Here is a 19,009-nt window from a genome sequence, read left to right as displayed (position 1 = left end):
TGTAAATAAGTACTGCAAAGCAACAGGAAAATGGTAAACAACTCAAATAAAAAATGGATAACTGTAAACAACTCACAACAGAGGAAACGTAATTGGCCAATAAGCACATAAGACATTCATCACTAGAAACTGGCTAGTGGTGATCAAGATAGCACAGCACAGTAATTGAGAATACTGACTCTTGAGTCCAAAGGTCTGAGTTTGAATCTCTAATGCTTTCTAGCTCTATGTCCCTAGGAAATTTAACTTCTCTGTGCCTGTTTCTTCATCTATAGGTTAATAATAATAATAATTATTATTATTATTATTATTATCTCATTGAGTTCCATAAACATTAAATGATATTTAAAAAAATTTTAAGTGCTTACAACAGTAACTGGAACCCAGGAATCACTTTATAAATGTTTGTTGAGCAAATAAATAAAATTTCATTTTATCCATTAGAATGATAAATACTAAAGGAACTGATATATTAAACGCTGGCAAGGGTTTGGAGAGACAGATTCAGACATTTGTGGTGGAAAAGCAATTTAACAGCCATCTATTAAAATTAAAATGCTTATATATTCTTTGGCCCAGAAATTCTACTTCACATAGCTGCCCTAGAAAAACACACCTAGTTGTGTGCAATGAAGCTCACACAGGTATTTCCACTGTAGCGTTGTTTTGTAATAGCAAAAACTGACATGAATCTCCATGTTTAGTAATAGAACAGTATATTGCAAACTGGTGGCCCTTGGGCTAAATTTGTCCTGCAGGTATGTTTTAAAAGCCTAGGTTAGTTGCCAACACTAAAAAAATTAGATTTATGGGGGCACCTGAGTGGCTCAGTTGATTAGGTGTCTGACTTCAGCTCAGGTCACGATTTCAGTTTGAGAGTTCAAGCCCCGCATGGGGCCCTGTGCTGACAGCTCAGAGCCTGGAGCCTGCTTCGGATTCGGTGTTTCTTTCTCTCTCTCTCTCTCTCTCTCTCTCTCTCTCTCTCCTTACCCTGCTTGTGCATGCATGCTCTCTCTCTCTCAAAAATAAATTATTAATTTATTTAAAAAATCATATTTATGTTCTAAAAACCCAGATTTTCAAGTACTCTTGAAACACTGTAATTCAAATTATCAATCCTTTTGGTCTGCATAAACAGCTATTTCTGCTTAGAAAAAAATAAACTTGCTCTACTTTGTCACTCTACTTATTACTTGCATAGTCCCTGTAGGCACTGGAATTTGGGACCCTGGAAAACGAGTTATAGCTCAGCTATGTAATGAAATGCATATAATGAGGTAAATCAATATAATAGATATTTATGTGGAAAGATCACCAAGACTGAAAAAAAAAAAAAAACCCAAAAAGGAAGATAGAGTACCATTATGTATGATGCCATTTCTGTAAACAACAACCAATTATATATTTGTGTATATACACTAGGATGTAAACTATAAATACAGGAACATTTCTGTTTTATTGCTATAGTCCCAGTGCCTAGAAAAGTGCCTGGCATATATTGGGTGCTCAATATATATTTGTTGAATACTTATGAATAAATGTATAAGATTATTATTTTTTAAGTGGGCTTCATGCCCAGCATGGAGCCCAACATGGGGCTTGAACTCACAACCCTGAGATCAAGACATGAGCTACCAAGAGTCTTTGGACTGAGCCAGGTCAATTGGCTGTACCCAGGTACCCCTATGAATAAATGTACAAAAGAATTTGGGGAGGATATACTAAATAAGTGGTTAATTTTTTCAAGGGATTGGGATTTCGGGGTGATGTTCAAGGAAGGGTTTTGTTTTGTATAGTTTCTTTTACAAGAACACAGTATTAATTGTGAAAAATTTTTTTAAATTAAAGACAACGCAAAATACAAAGGTGATCAAACCAAGATTAAAAGTTAAGTGTCATCTGGAGAAAAATCAATGGGGATAAAAGTAAACTTGCATTTATAAGCAAAAAAAAAGAAAAATTAACTCAAAATACTTAACCACAAGCTCAGAATTAAGCAGCAAGGTGAGTCAGCTGGAGACACTGATGCAATCCAGCCCACTCTGGATAAGTGATGACTTTCCATCCATAACTTACAGTCCCCACGCCCCCGAGGCGGGGGGTGGGGGGGTGGGGGGGGAGGCATCACATCTTCTGATTTGGGGAATTTGTTTTTCAATACTGTGTCCACAAGTTCATGATGGCCTTGCACATCATGTACCAGAAGGTGCCCAGCTTGTAAGTTTTTTAAAAAGGAAGAAGAAAAGGAATCAAGAAGCTGGGGTAGGTAGCAAAGACAGAAAAAGAGAAGAGCTTTAAAGCCAGTGTTTGGAGATCAGACATTTCCCTTCAAAGGGAAGACAGGCCTGACTGATTTTTCAGAGGCATCAAGAATAGACTGGTCCCAACGGATTCAGAGGCGTTCGGAGCAAAGGAACGCTCCACGGGAGACTTCTCCATGCTATGTTTGGAAGCAGCTCTTCTCACCCCAGGTTCAACTGTCATTAAACAGCCTTAGTTCTTATCCTCCAGGTTTGGAGTCAAGCAATTGTCATTGTTCCCAGGGGCAGCATGTTCAGAGCTGTTCTGAGACAGCAGGCGCAAAGACACTGGAACGGTTCGGACAGAGCCCAACGGCGTGGCTGGCAGAAAGCAAAAAAGCAAATCCTGCCCTTCACGAAGACTCAGTGCAGGAGCCCCTAAGGGTGCCTGCCACGGGCCAGCCGGAGCCCCTGCTTGGCTTGGTTCTACCGAAGCCGCCAGGCGGCTCGGGCCGCTTCACAGCACCGGCGTTCTCGCCCGCGCTACCTTAGGACCGTCGTTTAGGAAGATTTCTGGCAACAGCGTCCCAAAGTTCGACCTTCCGGCCCCAAGACACGACCACCTTCTGGAGGAGCCCAAGTGCGCAGCTAGGGACACCCGGGACAGCTCTTTCGCGAGCGGCAGGCCCCGCCTCCAGCTGCCGTCCGCACGGACTTCCGCCGGAAGTCGGCCTGGCGGCGAGCGTCGCGTGCTAACGTCACAGGTCCGACGGAAGTCTAGAGAGGCGCCCTGACGGCGCCGGCTCGGTACGGCTGGCGGTTGGCCGATCTAGGCGCTAAGGCCGCCTCTCAGGGGTTTTTTGACACCCAGGCTGACCCGCCTTTCCGCCCCGCCGGGTGCTCAGGCACCCACCGTATGCCCGCCGAGCCTTCTGCACCCCGCCCCCCACCCAGGGTTCCGGCCCCCGGGGAAAGCTCTGGCCTCGTCCGCCCGCCGGGACCGTAGCCTGGGAAAGCCTTTCTGTTCGGTGGGCAGCGTGGGCACCTCAGGAATTAGGGATAGGAACGGGGATCCAAGGCTCCTGCCTTATTCTTCCCAATTAAGCTTTTCCTCCTGAAGTCGTATAACCCCTTTCACCCTGCGGTAGGTAACACAATATCCCCCGACTTTCAAATTATTTTCCACAATTTCTGCCGCTCCTGACTCCCACCCTGTTTTATTATGTGAGTGTTTTATCGATGTCTCTGCAGCCAGATCCAGCCTTCTAGAACCATGCCTCCGGCAGCTCTGGGTGCCACCTGTTGCACCGGGCGCGCGCCGCTGCACAGGACGGGATGCCGTTTGGATTCTCCGTGAATGTTGGGAGGAGGAATGCCCGAGCTGCCGATTGAAAATGATCCAAACCAGAAATATGTAGGCTGGGGACCCTGAATCACGTGAGAATTGCTGCTCTTTGTTTCCTCTGTCTTACCTCGTGAAGAGTTTGTAGTTTGCTGATCTCAGTTGGAAGTCCAGCTCCAAATCATACTTGCTAAGACCCAAAATAACCATTTCCAGTTAATACAGACCTGTGTGTTGACTCTGGCCCCTGTGGGTGATCCCTGATTGCTGTGGGTGTGGGTCCCTGACTGCCTCTGGGGTTTGCTTGTTCCAGTAATGTTGTCAGCAGATTATTTGGGGTATGTTCTGTATCAATGTCTATGTGAGTGTTTAAGGAAGTACAAAGATGATTTGTTGCTGGTGGGAGGGAAGGTGTATGCATTTGGCATATCTCCCCCGGTTTTATTTTGGAATTTGCAGGCGGGAGGTGCCCTAAAGACATCACAGTGGTTTGATTAGAAAACTCCCTAAGCAGAAGAACTCAGGACCATCTGGGAGGCCCTAGTGCGAGGCAGTGTGTGCTCAAGGGCTGATGAATTTTGTTTAGGGAGTTGATGTCTGAGAATGTGCACCATAGATTTTATCCCTCAGTTGTAGTCACACTTTTTTTGTTTCTTTGTAGCCCCAGGATGGACTTCCTGGTTCTCTTCTTGTTCTACCTGGCTCTGGTGCTGATGGGTGTTGTTACGATATGCATCTGCTCAAAAACCCATTACCTGAGAGGCCTGGTCAGAGGAGGAGCCCAGGTAACCACGATGCTTGGAGACCACTGGATTGTGACTACCACATCTAAAAGGCTCACCGGTTCCCTGATGGAACAAAACACAGATGTCATTTTTATTCATTTGTTCACTTCTTTCATTTATGGCAGTTATGGTGTATCTGAAAGTCTCTGTTTTTTTTGTTTTTTTTTTTTTGTGGGTTTTGTTTTTTGTTACTTTTGAAGTAACCTTGTGATGTTTTTTGAGAGAAGATCACATTCTCGAGGTTGGCTATTTTTCTCTGGATTTGATGCCCGTGATTGGGCATGGATGTGAGCAATGTCTGCCTGGAGGGGTCTGATGAGTGGAACTGGGGGCTGTATGAGGAGAGAGCTGAGCATCAGCTGCCCACACTCCTTTAGGAATCCAAGTGAGCAAAGTTGGGGTCAGTGGCCTTTGGCAAGGGGGTTCACTTGGGAGGGACCTGGGCTAATGCCCAGTGACTGCAGGTGTGGACTCTGGAATCTGAGATTGAACCCAAGGCAGGGAAGGGAGTGGAATTCACATTGGCATTACCTAGTCCAGTCCCTCTGCTCACCTCCCTTTGCCTGAAGACCCCGACATGGTGCTTTCTTTGGTGCTGGGGTGAAAAAGGAGGAGCTGGCATCAAAGGCAGACCAGCTGAGTGAAGCCCTCCTTTTTATTCTCTCTTAAATCTCTTCTCTGCCCATGTGCAGAAACACAAGATCACCAGTATTGATGGCTGACCGGGAAGCATCTAATTTGTTTGGGAGTGGGGGGGGGGGGGTGAGAAATGAAACTGAATCCTTTTATTTTAGGTAATTTCCTGTATAATTCCAGAATGCCTTCAGAGAGCTATGCGAAAAGTGCTTCATTACCTCTTCCACACACGGTATTTATATTTCACAGATTACATACTATCTTCTCTTCTGTTTTGATTGCTAACTGTTGCTGTCCTGTAGCTTCAGGAAGTTTCTTGTTGGTTTCCAGCTGTGGTATGGGGAAGGAGGCTGGAAGGATCAAGAGTCCTGGTTCAGGACCTCTGCTCATAAATAACCTGCCTTTTATTTTTGGAGTTTTGACAGAAATATTTAAACAGTGGGGATATACTGACATGCATTTCTGTAAAAAGAAATCTATCCTGATACCTCACTTCCCAGCAAAGATGATAATCGTAACGGATAACAAATATTGAATGCTTGCTATTGCTAGGCACTGTGAGAACTGTGTCGCATTGTTATGTAATTCTTGCTGTTATCCCAAGCCCAAAGGAAGTGGTTGGCCCTGGGTTAACTTAAGTATTACATGGTTTCTTCATGGACAAGGCCCTGTAAAACTAGCCACGTGTCTACTTCCTTTCAGAAACCACACCTTCATTATGCTGCACCTCCTCTTGCAAGGGATGGTTTATGCTGAATACACCTGGGAAGTATTTGGCTACTGTCAGGAGCTGGGGTTCTCCCTGCATTACCTTCTCCTGCCCTACCTGCTGCTGGTTATAAACCTGGTGTTTTTCACGCTCAGCTGCGTAAGCAACCCTGGTAAGTTGAGGCTCTCACTACAGAGACCGGCAGCCCTCGGTCTTACCATGCTACAGACCAGTGATCCGTCTGAGGACTTTGCAAAAGAGTTGATACATAGTGGTCTCATGATCTTTCGGTTGTGATTGTTTTCTAAGTTATTTCTTCTTTGACCTGTGGGTTATTTAGAACAGCTTAAAATTTTCCATATACTCTTTTAGTTTATTTTTTGATCTCTTCACTAATAATTGTGTTATATAGAGAGTTTGTGATCCCTATGACACAGTTTCTTTTAAACATTTTATTGATAATTTGCATTATGGCGGTCACGTGTTGTTTTTGTAAATGATCTGTGTGTGCTTGGAAGAGTATGTTTTCTTGTTCTTAGGCACAGACAGCATATAAGTCCATTAGATCAAGTTTTTAAATTATGTTCAAGTCTTTTATATTCATACTAATATTTTTGTGTGATCAATTATCGAGAGAGGCATGTTATCTCATTCTGATGGTAGATTTGAGATTTCTCCTTGCAATTTTTGCTTTACTTATTTACTTATAGTGTGTGTGTATACGTATATCATGGTTATGTGTATGTTTGTATTATATGCATTCAAGTTAAGAATTGGTATTCTCTTTCCATTGAATCTTTTTTCAAAGTATAATTAGCCTCTTTGTCACTAGTAACGCTCTTTGCTTTCAGTTCTCTTTTGTGTGATGTTAATATTATTACACTTTTTTGGATTGATATTTGCTTGGTATCTTTTTTCCATGTCTTTACTTTTTTTTTTAAATGTTTGTTTATTTTTGAGAGAGACAGAGAGAGACAGAGCATGAGCGGGGGAGGGGCAGAGAGAGAGGGAGACACAGAGTCCGAAGCAGGCTCCAGCCTCTGAGCTGTCAGCACAGAGCCCGAGGCGGGGCTCAAACTCATGGACTGGGAGATCATGACCTGAGCTGAAATTGGATGTTTAACTGACTGAGCCTCCCAGGCGCCCCTCCATGCCTTTCCTTTTAAGCCTTTCTATCCTTGAAGCACCAAGGGTCCGACAGCTGATGAACAGGTAAACTGCGGTGTGCCTATTCGACGGGACAGTATTCAGCAACAGGAAGGAATGAGGGAGTGACATGTGTTAGAACATAGATGAACCTTGAAAAACTGTGCTAAATGAAAGAAGCCAGAGGGGCGCCAGGGTGGCTCAGACGGTTAAGGTCTGACTCTTGATTTCAGCTCAGGTCATGATCTCACAGTTCATGAGTTCGAGCCCCGCGTGGCACTCTGCGCTGACAGTGTGGAGCCTGCCTAGGATTCTCTCTCTCCCTCTCTCTCTCTCTCTGTCTCTGCCCCTCCCCTGCATATGTGTGCGCACGCACTCTCTGTTGCAAGATAAATAAAATAAAACTTAAAAAAAAGCCAGATACAAAAGACCACAAATTGTATGATTCCATTCATATGAAATATCCAAAAAAGGCAAATGCATAGAGACAGAAAGTAGATTAGTGATTGCCAGGGGCTGGGATTAGAGACAAATGTGGAGTGGCTGCTAACGGGTTTCTTTTTGAAGTGATAAAAACATTCTAAAATTGGTTGTGGTGATGGTTGCATAACTCTGTGAATGTACTAAAATATGTTGAATTGTGCACTTTAAATTGGCGAATGGGGCTTGTGAGTTGTATCTCAATAAAGCCATTTATTTAAAAAAAAATTTAAGTTTATTTATCGTGAGAGAGAGCGAGCAGAGGATGGGCAGAGAGAGAGAGGGAGAAAGAGAATCCCAAGCAGGCTCCACCCTGTCAATGCAGAGCTCCACAGTGGGATCCACGATCCCACTGTCCACAATCTATGAACTGTGAGATCATGACCTGAGCTGAAATCAAAAGTCAGGTGCTTAACCGACTGAGCCACTCAGGTGCCCCAAAGCTTTATTTAAAGTGAGTTATTTAGAATATTAAATATATAAGTTTTAGTTGCACTTTGTCAGGACAGATTTTGTGAATGTCCAGTCTACCATATTGCTCAAAACTGACATTTGTCCTTTTTTCAGGCACTATAACAAAGGCTAACGAGTTTTCGTTACTTCAAGTTTATGAATTCGATGAAGTGATGTTCCCAAAGAATATGAAGTGCTTCACTTGCAATGTGAGGAAACCAGCGCGATCCAAGCACTGCCGTAGGTTTGGCTTTGGTTGCTCCCTCTCTACCTTTGTACAACAGACGTGGGCTTTGTCAGTAAGGGAAGGTTCCAGAAATCTAAAGCAAGGCCATTTGTCTCCCAGGCATGGGCAGCCTCTGCTTGTAGAGGCCAGATAGGGGTTCCTTCAGATGACTGGAGGTGAGGTCTCGATATTCTTACATAGTGGGCAACTCAGCCCCAGGCATAACAGCCCATCCTGTGCCACGCGGCGGGGCGTGTTGCCCAACAGGACTTCTGTGGGATGCTGTGTTTGCAGATTTCAGTGCTGGCAGAGCCTACTCTTCTGGGGAGTAGCCAAGATTCTAGACTAGTGCTGCCCAAAAAATATAATGTGAGCTACATGTGTGATTTAAATTTCCTAGTAGCCACATTACAAAAGTAAGATGAGGCAACGTTAAATTTAATTATGTATTTATTTAACGTAACCTATTTAAAATATCATGGTTTAGGTAAGAGCTTTTTTTTTTAAGTTTATTTATTTTGAGCGAGAGAGTGAATGGGGGAGGAGCAGAGAGGGAGAGAGAGAATCCCAAGCAGGCTTCACATTGGCAGCACAGAGCCCACTGTGGAGCTTGAGCTCACGAACTGTGAGATCATGACCTGAGATGACATCAGGAGTCAGACGCTCAACTCACTGAGCCACCCAGGTGCCCCTAAAACACCATTTTAACATGTAGTCAGTTGTAAAAATCATTCATGGGTTAGTTTATATTCTCCTTTTCATACTAAGTCTTTGAAATTTGGTATATATTTTCCATTTACAGCACATCTCAATTGAGACAATAAATTTTCATAGGAAATTCTTGACCTTTATTTAAATTTCATAAAATTTGCAGTTGGAAGAGCAGATTCACGTACCCAAGTTACTCTAGAAATTCTTACAAGTTTTTTCCATAACATAATCATTTTCTTTTAATAGTCACGTAATGATTCATCTCTATAAGAAGAATTAATTTAACTTCAAGGCATTGGTTTGGGGCACCTGGATGGCTCAGTCGGTTAAGTGTCTGACTTCGGCTCAGGTCATGATCTCACAGTTCGTGAGTTTGGGCCCCGTGTCAGGCTCTGTGCTGACAGCTCAGAACCTGGAGCCTGCTTCAGATTCTGTGTCTCCCTCTCTCTCTGCCCCTCCTCCACTCACATTCCTTCTCTCTGTCTCAAAAATAAAGTAAACATTAAAAAAACCCCATCAGTTTAAAAGTTAAGTCTGTGCAAGTTAAGTAAATTCACTAACCCTTATGTCATCTCAGCATTGCTGATATTGAACTTAAAGGAGCATTGCATAAATGGAAAAACAACTCTAAATTTAGCAAAATAAACAGTATTCTTTCAGGTTTTCCTCATGGCCACATTTTAAGTGCTCAGTACCCCTCTGTGGCTCGCAGCTACTGTACTAGACCCTGCACTTCTAATAGCCTGGTGATGGCAGTCGCCATTTCCTCCAACATCTGCCAGGAGTCAGTTTGTAAAAATTTCAAAGGTGTGCATGGTCTCCTGTTTCTTCAAGGACTAACTCAGGGCTGTGATTTTCCCTTTTCTGTGCAGGTGTGTGTAACAGGTGTGTGCACCGTTTTGACCATCACTGTGTTTGGGTGAACAACTGTATCGGGGCCTGGAACGCCAGGTACTTCCTCATCTACCTCTTGACGTTGACGGCCTCAGCTGCCACCATGGCCGTTGTGAGCACCGTGTTTCTGATCCAGTTGGTGGTGGTGTCGGACTTCTATCTGGAGACTTACGTTGATGACCTTGGACACTTGCAGGTTATTGACATTGTCTTTCTTATTCAGGTAATTAATATTCACGGAGTTATGTTGTGGGATGTACGTTTCTGACTTTAGGATTCAACATTGGAAAAAGGATATTTATTTTCCCAGTCAAGAGATGAAGCCATTCCTTTTTAAAAAATGAACATGGGGTGCCCAGGTGGCTCAGTTGGTTAAGCGTCTGACTCTTGGTTCCCACTCAGGTCATAATCTCACAATTTGTGAGTTCAAGTCCAGCATCAGGCTCTGCACTGTCGTGGAGCCTGCTTGGAATTCTCCCTCTTCCCCCCCCACCCCCGGCTCTGTCTCTTTCTCAAAATAATAAACTTAAAAAATTAAAAAAAAAAAAGAATATATAATTTTTTTAGTTGATAACAGTACATATACTGTAAAATTTATCCTTTTTGTTTTAAGGGGTTTTTTTTGTTTGTTTGTTTGTTTAAGTAATCTCTATGCCCAGTGTGGGGCTTGAACTCACAACCCTGATATCAAGAGTTGCTTGCTCTTCCAATGGAGCCAGCCAGGTGCCCCTAAAATTCATTATTTTGTTTTGTTTTGTTTTATTTTATTTTTTTATTTTAATTTTATCTTATTTTTCATGTTTATTTATTTTAAGAGAGAGAGAGAGAGCACAAGCAGTGGAGGGGCAAAGAGAGAGGGAGAGAGAGAATCCCAAGCAGGCTCAGTGCTGTCAGCACAGAGCCCAACATGGGGCTTGATCTCATGAACAGTGAGATTGTGACCTGAGCTGAAATCAAGAGCCAGACGCACCATCAGCTGAGCCACCAGGTGCCCCAAAATTCATCCTTTTAAACTATATAGTGCAGTGGTTCAGAGTTGTGTAACGACCACCACCATCTAATTTCAGAACGTTGCATCACCCCAAAAAGAAACTCTTACCTATTAGAAGTCATTCCTTTTTGTCCTCTTCCCTGGACCCTGGCAACCACTAATCTGCCTTCTGTCTTTATGGAGTTGTCTTTTCTGGACATTTCACATAACACACAGTCTGCCTTTTGGGCTGGCTTCTTTGTTTAGCATGGTGTGTCCATGGTTCATCCATGTTGTTGCATGAATCAGTATTTCACTCCTTTTTATGGCTGAATAATACTCCATTGTGTGGACATACCACATTTTATTTATGTATCAGTTATGGACATTTGAGTGTTTTCACTTTTTGGTTATTTTTGAATAATGCTGCTTTGAACATCTGTGTACAAGTTTTTGTGTTTTCATGTCTCTTGAGTTCCACCCAGGAGTAGAACTGCTGGATCATATGGTAGCTCTGTTTGTAATCATTTGAGGAACTGCCAGCCTGTTTTCAAAGTATCTTGACCATTTTACATTTCCACCAGCAACGTGTGAGGGTTCCACCTTCATACATCCTCGCCTACACTTGTTATTGTCTTTTTGATCATAGGCCTCGTCACAGGCATGAAGCGATACCTTACTGCAGTTTGATTTGCATTTCCCTGATGACTTCACGATGTTGAGCAACTTTTTGTGTGCTTATTGGCCATTTGTATATCTTCTTTGGACGAGAAGATTTAGAGGAGACGCTCATCTTTTTTTTTTTTTATTTTCTTTTTCATATTAGAGAGAGAGAGACAGAGAGACAGAGCTTGAGTTGGGGAGGGGCAGAGAGACGGAGACAGAATCCAAAGCAGGCTCCTGGCTCCAAGCTGCAAACCGTCAGCACAGAACCCAATGCGGGGCCCAAACTCACAAGCAGTGGGACCATGACCTGAGCTGAAGTCTGATGCCCAATTAACTGAGCCACCCAGGCGCCCTGAGAGGCTCATCTTTAAATTGAGTTGTCTTTCATTCTTGTGTTGTTAAGAATCCTTTTTATATTCTGTACACTTGACTCTTATCAGATATACGATTTGCAATGATTTCTCCGATTCTATGGGTTGTCTTCGTGTTTTTGATAGTTTTCTCTGAAATACAAAAGTTTTACATTTGGATTTTAAGTTGATTTTTTTCTTTTATTGCTTGTGCTTTTTGGTGTCATATGTAGGAATCCATCGCCTAATCCAAGGTCATGAAGATTTATTTACACTTACATATTCTTCTAAGTGTTTTTGTAGTTTTAGCTCTTACAGGTTAGGCCTCTGGTCATTTTGAGTTAAGTTTTGCACATGCCGTAGGGTAGGGTTCCAACTTCATACTTTTAGTATGCGGGTATCCAGTTGTCCCAGCATGTTTTTTTTTGAGAAGACTGTTTTTTTGCTCATTGAATTGTTTTGGCATTTTGTCAAAAATTAATTTACAGTAATGTAGGGTTCTTATAAAAACTCATTTGATGGCCAAAAGATTTCTACTGCATTTATGGGAAGTAGCTTGTGAGCAGTCACTGTTTTAGGTGACTGGTTAATTCTTCTTGTTTTTTTTTCCTTTTGTTCAAAGAAAATGAAAAAGTGGAATGTATTCCATAAATGCAAGGTTGGTTCAATGTTAGGAAATTGATTAGTATTTTATTCGGCATTATTAAATATAAAGAACAATAGCACGGTCATTTCCCTGTCTCTCTTTTTTTTAAATGTTTATTTATAGTTGAGAGGGAGAGACATACAGCGTGAGTTGGGGAGGGGCAGAGAGAGAGGGAGACATAGAATCCGAAGCAGGCTCCAGGCTCCGAGCTGTCAGCACAGAGCCTGATGTAGGGCTCAAACTCATGAACAATGAGATCATGACCTGAGCTGAAGTCAAGACACTTAACCAGCTGAGCCACCTAGATGGCCCACATGGTTATTTCTCTTGATACTGAAAAGTGTTTCACAAAATTCAACACCCATTCTAATAAAAGCACTCAGAAAATAGAAATGGAAGGAGACTGTCTTAATATGATAAAATGCACAGTAAAAGCTAGTATTTTTTTAAATTTATTTTGAAATAACTGTGATTTACAGGAGGTTACAAAGAAACCTACAGGAAGCCTATGCGCTCTTAAGCCTGCCCCCCACTGCCAGCCCCTCCCCCCATGCCAGCATCCCTAGGCAACCACAGCCCAATGCCAAAACCAAGCAGTTGACATTGGCACAATCCGCAGAGCTGATTCAGATTTCACCAGTTACATATGTGTTCATTGTTGTGTGTGTGTGTGTGTGTGTGTGTGTGTGTGTGTGTGTCTGTGTGTCTGTGTGGATCTGTGTAATCTGTCGCATGTGTGTGCCTGCATAACCACCACTATAGTCCGCATGTTGTGTCCATCACCACAGACTCCCTCATGTTACTCCTTATCGCCACAGCCTCATCCTGCATACCTGCCACTGCTACTCTGTTCTCCATCTCTATTAGTATGTTATTTCATGATTGCTACATAAATGGAATCACATCCAATCTTTTAGAGATTGGTTTCTTCACTCAGTGCAGTTTCCTTGAGATCCATGCAAATGGTTGCATGTATTTAGGGTTCCTTCCTTTTTGCTGCTGTATAGTATTCCACAGTATGGGTGGACCATGCTTTGCTTAACCATTTAGCCTTTGAAGGACATCTCTGTAGTTTCTGGGTTTTAGCTATTAACTAATAACGTTGTGTTGAACATTCCCATTTACAAGTTCCTGCATGATACCTCTTCACTGTGATTGTCGGGTTGATAAGTCCATTTTAGGTTTTGAAAAGGACCACCATACTCTTTTCCAGAGTAATATACCAGAGTAAAATATACCGTTTTACATTCTCACCAGTGATGGAGGAATGACTGGTTTCTCTGCATTCTTTCCAGCATTTCATGTTATCACTGTGTTTCATTTTAGCCATTCTGATAGGTGTGTAGTGATTTGTTGTTTTATCCTTGAGTAGTTTTTGTTTCAGTTTTTTTCATTTATGTAAGTGTCCAAACATACTGAAAAGTTACCTGTATACTTTCCACCTAGATTTAAAAATTAACATTTTAATCTGTTCTTTGTGTATTTTTCTTTCTTTCTTTTTTAACAATTTTTAATGTTTATTTATTTATTTTGAGAGAGAGAGAGAGGACAGAGTGTGAGGGGGGGATAGGCAGAGAGAGAGGGAGACAGAGAATCCAAAGCAGGCTCCAGTCTCTGAGCTGTCAGCACAGAGCCCGATGCAGGGCTCGAACCCATGAACTGCAAGATCATGACCAGGGTCAAAGTCATCGCCCAACTGACTGAGCCACCTGGGTGCCCCTTGTATTTTTCTGTATTATTAGACATAAACTGGAGACACTATGTTGCTTCACCCCTAAGTACTTGAACACGCATTTAAAAAATTTTTTTTATTCTTTTTAATTTTTCTTTTTTTTCTTTTTTTTTTTATTTTAGAGAGCAGGAGCAGGGGAGAGGAGCAGAGGGAGAGAGAGACAGACAGAGAAAGAATTCTAAGCAGGCTGCACACTCAGTGCAGAACTTGATCCCACGACCCTGGGATCGTAACCTGAGCTGAAATCAAGAGACACTCAACTGACTGAGCCGCCTAGATGCCCCTGGAACATGCATTTTTTTTTTTTTAATTTTTTTTTTTCAACGTTTATTTATTTTTGGGACAGAGAGAGACAGAGCATGAACAGGGGAGGGGCAGAGAGAGAGAGGGAGACACAGAATCGGAAACAGGCTCCAGGCTCTGAGCCATCAGCCCAGAGCCCGACGCGGGGCCCGAACTCACGGACCGCGAGATCATGACCTGGCTGAAGTCGGACGCTTAACCGACTGCGCCACCCAGGCGCCCCGGAACATGCATTTTTATAGAATGTCAACCTCCAACATAACTACAATTCTGTTATCTCACCAAGGAAAAGTAATAATAAATATATGTAATAAATATAGAATATATAGTAAATATGTAATATATAATCTAGTCCATATTTAAATTTCCCCATTGTTTCAAATATGTCTTTTATAAAGCTCTTTTGCCTCCTTGAAGCAGAATCCACCTTGTAGTTAACACATTGCATTTGAATGTCATATCTTTTTAGTCTCATAGTCTAAAATAATGCCTCTCCTTTTTTTCATGAAGTTGACATTTAGTAGTTTAGTAGTCTTTTAGAATGTCCCTTGGTCTAAATTTGTCTTTTTCCTACTTGTGTCAACTAATTTTTCTCTGTTCCTTAATATTAATGTGAACTGGAAGTTAGTTCTAGAGACCTGATCAGATTCAGGTTAAATGTTTTTGGCAAAAATGCTTTCTAGGTAGAAGTATGTATTTCATGTTGCATCCCATCAGGTGGAACACAGGGTCAGTGACACTTAACTTGATCTGTTGCTTAAGGTGGTGCCCACCAGCTCTCTCCATTGGTGAAGTACATTTTCCCCTTTATGGTAGGTAATCAGTGTATGTGGTTTTGTTTTTGTATTTAGGACTTTCTGTAGGATAGCTTCCAAAAAGTATATGTACTGAGTCAAAGATTATTATTTTTTTTTAACATTTACTTATTTTTGAAAGAGAGAGACAGAGCATGAGCGGGGGAGGAGGGGAGAGAGAGAGAGAGGGAGACACAGAATCCGAAACAGGCTCCAGCCCCTGAGCTGTCAGCACAGAGCCCGACGTGGGGCTCAAACCCACAAACCGCGAGGTCATGACCTGAACCGAAGTCAGACGCTTAACTGACTGAGTCACCCAGGTGGCCCTGAGTCAAAGATTATTAACATTTATAAATAAATCTTTTGATTTTAATATATATCGTCAAATTGTTTTTTAAAACACTGTGGTTAGGTGAGGCTCCTGGGTGGCTCAGTCAGTTAAGCATCTGACTTCGGCTCAGGTCATGACCTCGCGGTTTGTGGGTTTGAGCCCCACGTCGGGCTCTGTGCTGGCAGCTCAGAGGCTGGAGCCTGCTTCGGATTCTGTGTCTCCCTCTCTCAATGCCCCTCCCCTGCTCACATTCTGTCTCTCTCTCTCTCTCTCTCTGTCTCTCTCAAAAATAAATATTAAAATATATATATATGTTTTTAATTAAAAAAAAAAAAAAAAACACCTTTGTGCTTAGGGGCGCCTGGGTGGCTTATTGGTTGAGTGTCCAACTCTTGGTTTTGTCTTAGGTCATGATCTCGTGGTTTGTGAGATCGAGCCCCGCGTCGGGCTCTGTGCTTCTAGCACAGAGCCTGCCTTGTGCTTAGAGTGATTGGCAGGTATTCACTTTGTTGTGTCAGGGTGGACATTGAGGATGCCCAGTGGTGGCAGGTGCTTCTATGTTGGTAGGAATACATGTTGTACCCTTTTAAAGAATTATATTTCTTTATTACTTTTGATTACTTTCCTTGTTTGGCAGTCATTTGTATATCTTTTTTTGTGAATTATGTCCTTTATTATACTAGAATTACTTTAGATTTGAGATCATATAATAATGATAGTTCATTCTTGTATTTGTTTTCTGTTGTGTATCCTCTTCTGTATAAAAAAAATCCTATAAAAAAAATTTAGACATCCTTTGTCATCGAATCTCTTTTCTTTGTGACTTCGTTAGAAGGTCCCTCCTGTGAAGAGTTTTGATGCACCTGCCTCTCTTACTCTTGCCTTTCAAAGATACTGAACACTGTCAGAATTCATTTTCTTTATTCTAAAAAATAACTTCTCAAAATTCAAGCAGTCCAGAAGTGCTTAAAATGAAAAGGGGGAGAAGAGGGGGAAAGGGCTCAAAGGCACAAACTTGTAGTTGAAACAACTAACCTTGTTGTGATCATTTGCTATACGTGACGTTGTGCACCTTAAACTTTCACAATGTCATGTCAATTCTGTCTCAATAAAGCTGGGGGGAAACACATGAAATTTAAAGCATCTTTAAAAAAAAATGAAAACTGGGGGTTATACCCTGCCCTTCCCAACAGCTCACTGCCTAGAGGCCACCTCTTTTGTAGTTTGGTGTGTACATTCAGGCTTTTTTCCTGTGGTTGTCGATATTACCCACCTTCATGGAGTGTGTTTTTGTTTCTTATAAGAATATGATCCCATGTGGATCCTTGCCTCTTGTCTTTCTTATCCGGCAATATTTTGCCAATGTCTTTTCCGAATCAGTATGTAAAAATTGGCCTCATTTGTACCGGCTCCTTATTATACCATAGTATCATTACCCCAAGATTTTACTCTTTCTCACGACTGGACTTCCTCTTTTCGGAAGAGGGGCTGTGAAAATCACTACAGTGAATACTCTCGTACGTGTGTTTCTTTGGCCATATTGTGTTGAGAGAGAGATTGGTCTCCTGTGTCCGTCTGGATTTATATTGTGATGCATGAAAGAAGATGTGTATTTATTTCTTTGTCTTACAAGTAGCTGACGGGCATAGTCACATCTCCTAGTATCCTTTTCCTTTTCCTTCGGTGTGCACATTCCATTTATCCCATAGTAAACTCCTGCATGCTAGGACTGCTTCTGGGGCTGTTTGTCAGAGCCATTTATGGTTCTGTTTTGTGTTCAGTGGGTCAGGTGTGTGTACAGGTGGGTGAGCTGGGGCGGCAGCTGTCACGTGTCTGCAGACGAGGCCAGGGCTGGTGGGTGCTGGCCCTTACTTGTGTCACAGCGTGGCTGCCTAACGTGCTGTTCCTTCTCTGCCCCCAGTACCTGTTCCTGACCTTGCCAAGGATCGTCTTCATGCTGGGTTTTGTTGTGATGCTGAGCTTCCTCCTGGGGGGCTACCTGTGCTTCACTTTGTACCTGGCTGCCACCAACCAGACCACTAATGAGTGGTACAGAGGTGACCGGGCCTGGTGCCACCATTGTCCCCACGTGGCCCGGCCCCCATCAGCAGAGCCCCAGGTCTACCGGAACATTCATTCCCATGGGCTTTGGAGCAACCTTGGAGAGATCTTCCTACCTGCTGCTGCACATTGTGCTGAGAAGATGAACTAAGAATGAGAAGTGTTACTGCTGTTTAAATATAGTATACATTTATTTGTACGTCTTTATTTGTACTTTTAAGTATCAGTGTGGTGTTTCTTCATTTTGGGGTGTTTTGTTTTTTTGTTTTTTTCTCTTTTGGCTTCTGCTGCATGTTTATAAATTGGCTTCAAGTAGTTAAGGAAGGGACGAGAAAACTCGTGTTTATTGGGTGCCTAATCCTTACAGGTGCTGTGCTGGACCCTGTGGTAGAAACCCCCTTGCCTATCCTCTATTCACTCAGCTCTGCTAACCTTGGTCTCCCGCTCTAGACTCCAGACCTCAGACTTCTGACAGGAGGGGCCTTGGCTGTGTCCCCACATGTGCGGGAGAGTTCCAGTGACCTGGGGTTGTGCCAGGCTGCACCCTTCCCATCCCTCCTAGGGAAAGGCCTTGGCTTTTTATCTCCTTAACCATATCCAGCACCCCTCACCCAGGCCCTCCCTTGGGTCAGCATGGGCCTTTTACATAAGGCCCATTCCTGTGCTGGTGGTCCCCTGCCCTTCACTGGCCTCTTGTGGCCACGTTCAAGTCTTTTCTGACCTATTAAAACAAAATTTTTTTTTTTAATGTTTATTTTTGAGAAAGAGACAGAAGGAGAGCGAGTGCAAGTGGGGGAGGGGCAGAGAGCGAGGGAGACACAATTCTAAGCAGGCTCCAGGCCCTGATCTGTCAACACAGAGCCAGAGGCGGGGCATGAAGCGACCAGCGGTGAGATCATGACCTGAGCCGAAGTTCCAAGCTTAACCGACTGAGCCACCTCTGCCCTATTTTTAAAATTCCAAACTATCACCCCCCACCCCTCCACTGTCCCGTTAATTCAGTGCAAAGAGACGAATGCGTAAGAGTTTCATAGAAAGTGCTGAGGGGGTTTTGGAGGGGAGGGTTTTCAGGAGCAGAATACCTAAGATTCCCATGGCCAGGCTGCTCAGGATTGGGGATTGGGAAGAGGGGACTGGGGAAGAGGACTCGGGACTAGAAGCTGGAGGCCAGGGGTAAGGGGGCATCATTTGTCACTGCAGCGCCAAGAGTTCCGGAGTAGACGTAATCTTTACAATGAACTGCCAAGGCCTGAGCAACGGCTCAGCACACCAGCCTACCTTACAGGTGGGAAAGCGCGGTCAAATCCAATCCAATAGGCTTTGAGCGCCGCGCAGAGGAAGCAAGGGGAACTTCTCGTTTTGCGCGCGGGCGAGTGGAGCGCAAAGTCCAATGAGCGTTCAGTGGCGGGTGCGGCGGCCCAGCGAGCCCCCGCAGGACCCACAGGCGGTCGCGGGGCCCGGGGGCGGGGCCTGAGGGGCGGGGCGTACCTCCGCGCGGGCCGGCCGAGCCGCCAGGTGGCGCCCTCCCGAGAGT

The 19,009-nt window shown here is 43.4% G+C and overlaps 2 protein-coding genes across 10 annotated transcripts in view; one reads left to right on the top strand and one right to left on the bottom strand.

Annotated features, from left to right (window-relative positions):
• The window catches only part of GRID2IP (Grid2 interacting protein), a 60,086-nt gene extending 57,148 nt beyond the window's left edge, over positions 1–2,938 (bottom strand). For all 7 annotated transcript variants that reach the window (XM_040455826.1, XM_040455831.1, XM_040455832.1 and 4 more), the window contains exon 1: positions 1,980–2,938. In XM_040455826.1, the coding sequence (XP_040311760.1) occupies positions 1,980–2,125 (146 nt within the window). In that variant the 5' untranslated portion in view covers positions 2,126–2,938. The remainder of the gene's footprint in view (positions 1–1,979) is intronic.
• Positions 2,939–2,994: 56 nt separating this feature from the next.
• On the top strand, positions 2,995–17,695 carry ZDHHC4 (zDHHC palmitoyltransferase 4). 3 transcript variants are annotated; one of them, XM_040455838.1, is made up of 8 exons: positions 2,995–3,384; positions 3,492–3,677; positions 4,244–4,367; positions 5,162–5,235; positions 5,706–5,884; positions 7,906–8,031; positions 9,601–9,818; positions 17,336–17,695. In XM_040455838.1, the coding sequence occupies exons 3-8, from the start codon at positions 4,251–4,253 to the stop codon at positions 17,624–17,626; spliced, it is 1,005 nt and encodes a 334-aa protein (XP_040311772.1). In that variant the 5' UTR covers positions 2,995–3,384; positions 3,492–3,677; positions 4,244–4,250; the 3' UTR covers positions 17,627–17,695. The 3 variants fall into 3 exon arrangements, with proteins under 3 accessions (XP_040311772.1, XP_040311771.1, XP_040311773.1); XM_040455837.1 differs by having other exon boundaries at positions 9,601–9,845; XM_040455839.1 differs by lacking the exons at positions 2,995–3,384; positions 3,492–3,677; positions 4,244–4,367 and adding an exon at positions 4,528–4,752 and having other exon boundaries at positions 9,601–9,845.
• The last annotated feature ends 1,314 nt before the right edge of the window (positions 17,696–19,009 follow it).

The sequence above is a fragment of the Herpailurus yagouaroundi genome, unplaced genomic scaffold, assembly GCF_014898765.1.
Source record: "Herpailurus yagouaroundi ecotype Mexico unplaced genomic scaffold, PumYag 216, whole genome shotgun sequence".
Lineage (NCBI taxonomy): Eukaryota > Metazoa > Chordata > Mammalia > Carnivora > Felidae > Herpailurus > Herpailurus yagouaroundi.
The sequence above is the reverse complement of the archived record's forward strand: the minus strand, read 5'-3'. Positions and strand labels throughout refer to the sequence as shown.